This window comes from Mizuhopecten yessoensis, unplaced genomic scaffold, assembly GCF_002113885.1.
Source record: "Mizuhopecten yessoensis strain PY_sf001 unplaced genomic scaffold, ASM211388v2 scaffold377, whole genome shotgun sequence".
Classification (NCBI taxonomy): Eukaryota; Metazoa; Mollusca; class Bivalvia; order Pectinida; family Pectinidae; genus Mizuhopecten; species Mizuhopecten yessoensis.
In genome coordinates this window covers 227,247-235,774 of record NW_018403516.1, presented here as the reverse complement: position 1 = coordinate 235,774, position 8,528 = coordinate 227,247, and the positions used below count along the sequence as shown (strand labels likewise).

Genomic DNA, 8,528 nt, shown 5'->3' with positions numbered 1-8,528 from the left:
AGTGTACCCCCACTACAACCTCAGTAAGTATTCAATATCAGTGTACCCCAACTATAACCTCAGTTAGTATTCAATACTAGCTAGTGTTTTCTTTACTTTTTTCCTGATTTTGTTGAGATGTTTTCGTACGTGTTATTAGACACTTGAATGGCACTATCATCTGTTTCAAAAAATGTTTTACTCTAATTCATGATATCTATGATCTGTTTCAGAAAAGTTTGTGTTGTACCCAATGGCCTGCCCCCTGGACACAGTCATCCCTAAGTTAGGGTTCATTCCACATGCCACATGTCTTGCCTCAAAATTCCTACAGGTAAGATTGTCACCATGGAAACAGGATTTAAAATATTCATTCCTACAATTTACTGGTCTTCACGCATGACAATATTATGACAAACGATGACAAAATTCACTGTATACGATAAGAAGTATCATAATGCTTACTGTTACATGTAAATACTGATTTTAGTGTACATAATCTTGTTGACATGTTGACAAATTCACTTTAGTTCCTGAATTCAGTTATCTTGTCAAATAGATTCTACTAGGTAAAGCTTGTCACCATGGAAACAGGATTCAACTAGGTAAAGCTTGTCACCATGGAAACAGGATTCAACTAGGTAAAGCTTGTCGCCATGGAAACAGGATTCTAATAGGTAAAGCTTGTCACCATGGAAACAGGATTCTATTTGGTAAATCTTGTCACCATGGAAACAGGATTCTACTAGGTAAAGCTTGTCACCATGCAAACAGGATTCTGATAGGTAAATCTTGTCACTATGGAACAGGATTCTAATAGGTAAACCTTATAACCATGGAAACAGGATTCTAGAAGGTAAAGCTTGTCAACATGGAAACAGGATTCTAATAGGTAAACCTTATAACCATGGAAACAGGGTTCTAGAAGGTAAAGCTTGTCAACATGGAAACAGGATTCTAATAGGTAAACCTTATAACCAGGGAAACAGGATTCTAATAGGTTAAGCTTGTCACCATGAAAACAGGATTCTAATAGGTAAATCTTGTCACTATGGAAACAGAATTCTAATAGGTAAATCTTGTCACTTTGGAAACAGGATTCTAATAGGTAAAGCTAGTCACCATGGATACAGGATTCTAATATGTAAAGCTTGTCACCAGGGAAACAAGATTCAAATAGGTAAAGCTAGTCACCATGGAAACAGCATTTATAATAATAGCCATGTAATTATAAAACATAATTCATATGAGTTAACAGGTAGCTAGGTCATTTCTGGAATATCTCCACATAAAAATGAGGAAAGCTAAACTTGACCTGGCCCAGCTGTCCTATGCTTGGTTATAAACTATTAAGTTGACAACATAACAACGAGGAAAGCTGAACTTGACCTTGCCCAGCTGTCCTATGCTTGGTTATAAACTATTAAGTTGACAACATAACAACGAGGAAAGCTGAACTTGACCTGGCCCAGTTGTCCTGTGCTTGGTTATAAACTATTAAGTTGACAACATAACAACAAAGAAAGCTGAACTTGACCTTGCCCAGCTGTCCTATGCTTGGTTATCAACTATTAAGTTGACAACATAACGAGGAAAGCTCAACTTGACCTGGCCCAGCTGTCCTGTGCTTGGTTATAAACTATTAAGTTGACAACATTACAATGAGGAAAGCTGAACTTGACCTGGCCCAGCTGTCCTATGCTTGGTTATAAACTATTAAGTTGGCAACCTAACAATGCGACTGATGGAATGTTGATAATAAGAAATGTACTACGGGTGTTTTAAGAGTGTTTTGGATGTTTTGACTTGCGTGTCTTTTGTTTTAAAGATGGATCCGTTTCGGAGGATTCCAGCCCAGAAGGCCATGCATGCAGAGTACTTTGCGGATCTGCCACCTAAGATTTATGAACTTCCAGATGGTGAGAGACATACGATATACTGATTATTACTTTAATTTTTGGGAGTAGTTATTTCTAGTTATTATACTGATATGTCTGTTTTTGTTTCAATGTGACAGAACCAACATTGACAAGACATTTGATCAAATATTTATGCTAAGTTTAGGCTTGACTTGTAACGTCACACTTCCATAATTGGTAGGCTAACCAAATTGGTACACTGTCAGAAAATGGTTCGAATAGTACTTTGAAATTTGTGTAGTTTTCTCTGATGGCATAGTAAAAGATATATTCATCAAATTAAACATGTAAGAAAACCAGAAGAAATTATGTATAGTGACGAAATTTTTGAGGATTTTGAAGGGGTAAATTAAAGGAGTGTTTAAATATTGATTTCTGGTCCTAATAACCGAATAATATATAAAAGTGTATATACAAATGTATGACAATTGTTGTTCAGTATGGTATTTGTAAAAACAAGTGCCATAGCCTGTGATAGGGTGTACCAATTAGGGTACTGATCACGGTAAAAACAAGTGTCATAGCCTGTGATAGGGTGTACCAATTAAGGTACTAATCATGGTAAAAACAAGTGCCATAGCCTGTGATAGGGTGTACCAATTAAGGTACTGATCACGGTAAAAACAAGTGTCATAGCCTGTGATAGGGTGTACCAATTAAGGTACTGATCACGGTAAAAACAAGTGTCATAGCCTGTGATAGGGTGTACCAATTAAGGTACTGATCACGGTAAAAACAAGTGTCATAGCCTGTGATAGGGTGTACCAATTAAGGTACTGATCACGGTAAAAACAAGTGTCATAGCCTGTGATAGGGTGTACCAATTAAGGTACTGATCACGGTAAAAACAAGTGTCATAGCCTGTGATAGGGTGTACCAATTAAGGTACTGATCACGGTAAAAACAAGTGTCATAGCCTGTGATAGGGTGTACCAATTAAGGTACTGATCACGGTAAAAACAAGTGTCATAGCCTGTGATAGGGTGTACCAATTAAGGTACTGATCACGGTAAAAACAAGTGTCATAGCCTGTGATAGGGTGTACCAATTAAGGTACTGATCACGGTAAAAACAAGTGTCATAGCCTGTGATAGGGTGTACCAATTAAGGTACTGATCACGGTAAAAACAAGTGTCATAGCCTGTGATAGGGTGTACCAATTAAGGTACTGATCACGGTAAAAACAAGTGCCATAGCCTGTGATAGGGTGTACCAATTAAGGTACTGATCACGGTAAAAACAAGTGTCATAGCCTGTGATAGGGTGTACCAATTAGGGTACTGATCACGGTAAAAACAAGTGCCATAGCCTGTGATAGGGTGTACCAATTAAGGTACTGATCACGGTAAAAAAATCGTAATCTTAGTCCGATTTTAGCGTAATATTTTAAAAAACAAATTAATTAGAATCAAAACTTTTCCTGAAAATGAACCGCCATGGGAAGTCTCGGTCAAAAATCAAGAAACTAATAATTCCAGATATAGGATCTAGATTGTTAAATATCACTGAAATCTGTCCAAATGGCAGCCATTGTGACTTCTGTGGTGTATTGAACACCTTGATTCAGGAACTTAATTTGGTGTGTTTGATTTGTGATATACTTGCCCAAGAGTAAAAATGGGAAATTGAACTTCAATTTTGTGTTTAATAAATCGGATTTGATTATATGCATGCATGGACTAAAATATATAAAGACTGACCACAGCCAAGCCCATACATGTGTGTTATATTCCTTTTTACAGTGGCCTCCATTTTTAACATTCCGGGATTAAAGCTCCTACCCGAACTAGATGAACTAATCGCCCCGACCATTTCTCCCAACCGACCCAAAGAACGGACCCGAATACGAACCACACTCAAAGTGTAATCTCGTAAGTATATATTGTAACTAATATTATCATGTAAACCAATTTCTCCTGGCTGATTCTGTGAACATAGTGAGGTCACAACTTGTGTATGAATATGTAGCCCACCATCATCTTGGTCTGTAGTTGTACAGTTAACATTTTCAGACAGATCAGAAAAAACAAGATGGCCCCCATACCATGTTTGATTTTGACAATTCAAAGTTTGTTTTTTAAAGAACTCCTTATCAGATCATTTTTCATATTTTACATGTAGATTTCCTTTGTATAATTTTATAAGAAGAAAAATGGTGCTGCCAGAATTCAGAAATCTGTCTTGTTCAATTTATTACACCTTTCCGCTTTAATAGTAAAATAACAAACTAAGTTGGATAAGACACTGTCAAACCCAGTTGTATGAAATAAGTTTTAATGAAAAGTTACAAGATGCATTTATACTGTTGAAAGAACAGTTCAATTCAACAGACGAGAGAAAAGAACAGCTCAAACTTACATAACAACTAATGAGGATATTACAATTAGTGGGGCCGACATCCCTGTGGACTCCCTTGTTTGAATTTGACATAATTGTTGGTAGTTATGGAGATTTCATAACCTTAAATGACCTTAGCTGTTGATAGGATGTTAAATCCTGGACAACCTACCAACTCTAAAATTATCAGATCATTTCCTATATTTCCAGTAGTTTTATTTGAATATATCAGTACAGTAGTAGTAATTCATCTCAAACAGAACGATTAAAAATAAGACTTGAATGTGTGTTGTTCTAGGTTACAGAAGCGTGACTGCAGGACGGGAGAATGTGTGACTATATATATGCTGTTATATGCAAGAAGGTGTACTGCATCCTGTCGTCCCCTGATGTCGTACAGACTCGAATCTACATTGCTCTCATCGCCACATTCCTCCGTCTATATTGATGTCTGGAGGTGTCATCGCTCTCATCGCCACATTCCTCCGTCTATATTGATGTCTGGAGGTGTCATCGCTCTCATGGCCACATTCCTCCGTCTATATTGATGTCTGGAGGTGTCATCGCTCTCATGGCCACATTCCTCCGTCTATATTGATGTCTGGAGGTGTCATCGCTCTCATGGCCACATTCCTCCGTCTATATTGATGTCTGGAGGTGTCATTGCTGCTCATCTCCTAAACCTGTCATCTACATCGTGTAGTTAATTGATATTTGTGATTTCCATCATCGCCAATCATCGCCACATCTTTGCATGCCAGAGTCTGGATGTTTCTTCCGGTGTTTCACGTAGACTAGACCAGAAACATGGCATGCTCTGCTGAGTATGTCATGGTATGTCGTCGTATGTCGTCGTATGTGTAAAGGTGTTTCATGATTCTGTCTGCTAACATGGTTTTGTACAGACAGTTTTTATGTTGGCATTATTTTGTATTGTGACCTTCATTCTTATTGGAAGAATTGTATGTAACCCGATTCTCATTTGTAACCTGTATTCTCATTGGTCCATAGGTGGTCACCTGACTAGGATCCCTGTCTGTATTATGTGTAACGTAGTCGGCACATTCTTCAGACATAAGTGATTTATCATCAGAGCCAGCAAGATTTTGTGAGTCATGCTGGACAGTTATCTTTTACATGTTTAACTGAAATGCATAAAATTATTTTTTATTCTGAAATGTTTAAGTTATTTATAATAACTGGTTTACATTATTAAAGCAAATGTTACTTGAAAGTTTTGAAGAATCATTTCACATTTATAACAGAAAATATGAACCGGGTTTAGAAATATTTTCAAATAAAAAAATATATAACAATTTATTTGTCAAAATGATGAATTGAAGCTATATGTACCTTACTGCTATAGGCATATCTGTTACAAAAGAGTTCTGCACGAAACTAGGCATCTTTGGTTTGAACTTGCCAATTAATAGCGACGATTTGTTGAGACTTATTCTGGGGAGCCGTTTCATTCCACTTACAGATTTTTGTCACAGTATTGATATTCCTTTTCGGTTTATTCATGCTTTTGAATTGAGGTAAGCCAGTGTCTAATTTTATCAAAAATTTGTTTTCCAATATGAATATTTTGGGAAGGCAAGAAGTAAAGTAAAACATCAACTCTAGGTTTAAATCACAGTTACTGACTGAAAACAAAGGGATACACAATCAGGACTGTAACACGAAATGTTTGTGGGTACTTTCCTTCGTGGTATGAAGCCATTTAGATCGTTTCGTGGTACAAACTTTCGTGGATATCCTATATTAACAAACAGTAGACACGTATATCATTCAAATTCGTTGTATTTATTTTCGTGGTTCAATAGCAGCCACAAAACCAAAAAGGTTTATTCACAACGAACATGTCATGTTATATAGTATGTGATACTGTAGTCAGTTAGTTCTAAACTTCTAGGTAAATAATTGGAAATCTTTTCAGGGGAGATAATCCAGCACAAATCCCAGTTACATGAACATCTATCCTTTATAAATGTTATGTGCCAGCCTATAGAATTGGTGACTGTATTTTGTCATTGAGGTGGTTAATTGTTATATGAGTTATACTTCCTACAGAGACCTTAATCACCAAAGAGATTGCTATGTGATTTAAAATAAAAATGTTTGTATTTTTAAAGATATATTTTAGCTTAAGAAGTGATATTTTAGCTGAAGAAGTGAAATCAAATGAAAGAAGAATCAAATTAAACATTAATTAATTTTGTTTGTAGTTTATTAATTGCATTTTCCCCATTTCTCATTTGTTTATACTGTAACTAATGTAGTACTGATGAGTCCTTGTATAAATCAGTTTTTGGTAATTTTACAATTTTTTATCTGAAAGTAAGTAAAGTGAAAAAGCAGAATATTTGTACAATTTTCAAGTCAATATTTTTGCCTTTTAATGAGGTTAAGTCACTTCGTTCACAGTAAACATGTCGGACAATGTATTCATGGTAGTGGTCCACACAAGATTTAATAATTGTTTCCAGTCATCAAAGTCACTGTCCATGTTATCTGTAACCATGGCAACTGTTCCTGTATACCTTAACAAAGTTGACTGTCCATGTTATCTGTAACCGTGGTAACTGTTCCCGTATACCTTAACAAAGACGACTGTCAGTGTTTACTGTTACAGTGGTAACTGTTCCCGTATACCTTAGCAAAGTTGACTGTCCATGTTATCTGTAACCATGGCAACTGTTCCCGTGTACCTTAACAAAGACGACTGTCAGTGTTTACTGTTACCGTGGTAACTGTTCCCGTATACCTTAACAAAGACCACTGTCAGTGTTTACTGTTACCGTGGTAACTGTTCCGGTATACCTTAACAAAGACGACTGTCAGTGTTTACTGTAACCACAGTAATTTATTTCCATGTACAATTAATAAGAGAAATGTCCCTTTTATTTCGTCGAAGGTGACTGTCCTGTATACGGTAACCATGGCACCAATATATTTAGTCATGACAAGAATTCCTAGTCCGAGTTTACACTGTCTTTGTATGTAGTGGTTCATTAGCTGCTGATGACATTTTTGCATCCTTTTTATTTTTCTTGCTTACTAGAGATTTTATTATTAGTGCTCTGCTGTGATTTATTTACTTAAAGTGGCAATATTTGTTTCTTACCGTCAGTATTGTGTACAGGTTATACATGTGATAAAATATGTCCTAGTTGTATCAACCATTATAAACCAAAATCAAAACCAGCCACAGTACACCAAGGTGATCTGACAGTCATCTTTTTATGTGTCTGAATCGCTCAAAAAGTGATTTGTTTTTATGAATGAATGATGATCTGTTGTACCAATGGAGGATTTTTAGGTCACCTGAGACAAAGTCTCAAGTGACCTATTGCGATCGCCTTTTGTCCGTCGTCGTCCGTCGTGCGTCCGTAAACAATTTACATTTTCGACTTCTTCTCCAAAACCCCTGAATCAATTTCAATGAAATTTTGCAGAAACCTTCCATGGCCAAAGATCAACAAAAATAGTTGCCGGTTTGGTCCCCGGCCCCAAGGGGCCTGAGGGGTGGGGCCAAAAAGGGTCAAATTGACTAAAATTTCAAAAATCTTCTTCTCAAGACCCAGATATGGTAGAATCAAATACTCTTCACAGATGGAAGGGTCTTAAGGTGCTTTACCAAAATTGTGAATTTCTTGACCCTGGGGTCTCATGTTTCCCCCTGGGGAGGGGGTAAACTTTACTATAGTTAATATAGGGAAATCACATTTTGGACCAATTTTTGTTTAATTGCCATTGGAGGTAATTCAATTTAAGTTATCATTATCAGTATTGGGTAGCAGTTTGATGATATGCACATATGAGCCCTGACTGACCCCCCCCCCCGGGCTATTGGGTGGGGCCAAAAAGGGTTGAATTGACTGAAATTTCAAAAATCTTCTTCTCAAGACCCAGATACGGTAGAATCAAACACTCTTCATAGATGGAAGGGTCTTAAGGTGCTCTACCAAAATTGTGAATTTTATGACCCTGGGGTCTCACGTGTTCCCCTGGGGAGGGGGTAAACTTTACTATAGTTTATATAGGGAAATCACATTTTGGACCAACATTTGTTTAATTTTCATTGGAAGTAATTCAATTTGGGTTAGCATTATCAGTATTGAGTAGCAGTTTGATGGTATGCACATTTCAGCCCTTGCTGACCCCCAGGGGCTGATGGGTGGGGCCAAAAAGGGTTGAATTGACTGAAATTTCAAAAATCTTCTTCTCAAGACCCAGATATGGTAGAATCAAATACTCTTCATAGATGGAAGGGTCTTAAGGTGCTTTACC

At 36.9% G+C, this 8,528-nt stretch overlaps 1 protein-coding gene across 1 annotated transcript; it reads left to right on the top strand.

The window, feature by feature from the left end:
* The first annotated feature begins 9 nt into the window (after positions 1-9).
* LOC110447190 (cyclin-dependent kinase 14-like) lies at positions 10-7,622 on the top strand. Its single transcript, XM_021492731.1, has 5 exons — positions 10-23; positions 213-313; positions 1,808-1,898; positions 3,641-3,769; positions 4,534-7,622. The coding sequence occupies exons 2-4, from the start codon at positions 233-235 to the stop codon at positions 3,763-3,765; spliced, it is 297 nt and encodes a 98-aa protein (XP_021348406.1). The 5' UTR covers positions 10-23; positions 213-232; the 3' UTR covers positions 3,766-3,769; positions 4,534-7,622.
* Positions 7,623-8,528: the final 906 nt, after the last annotated feature.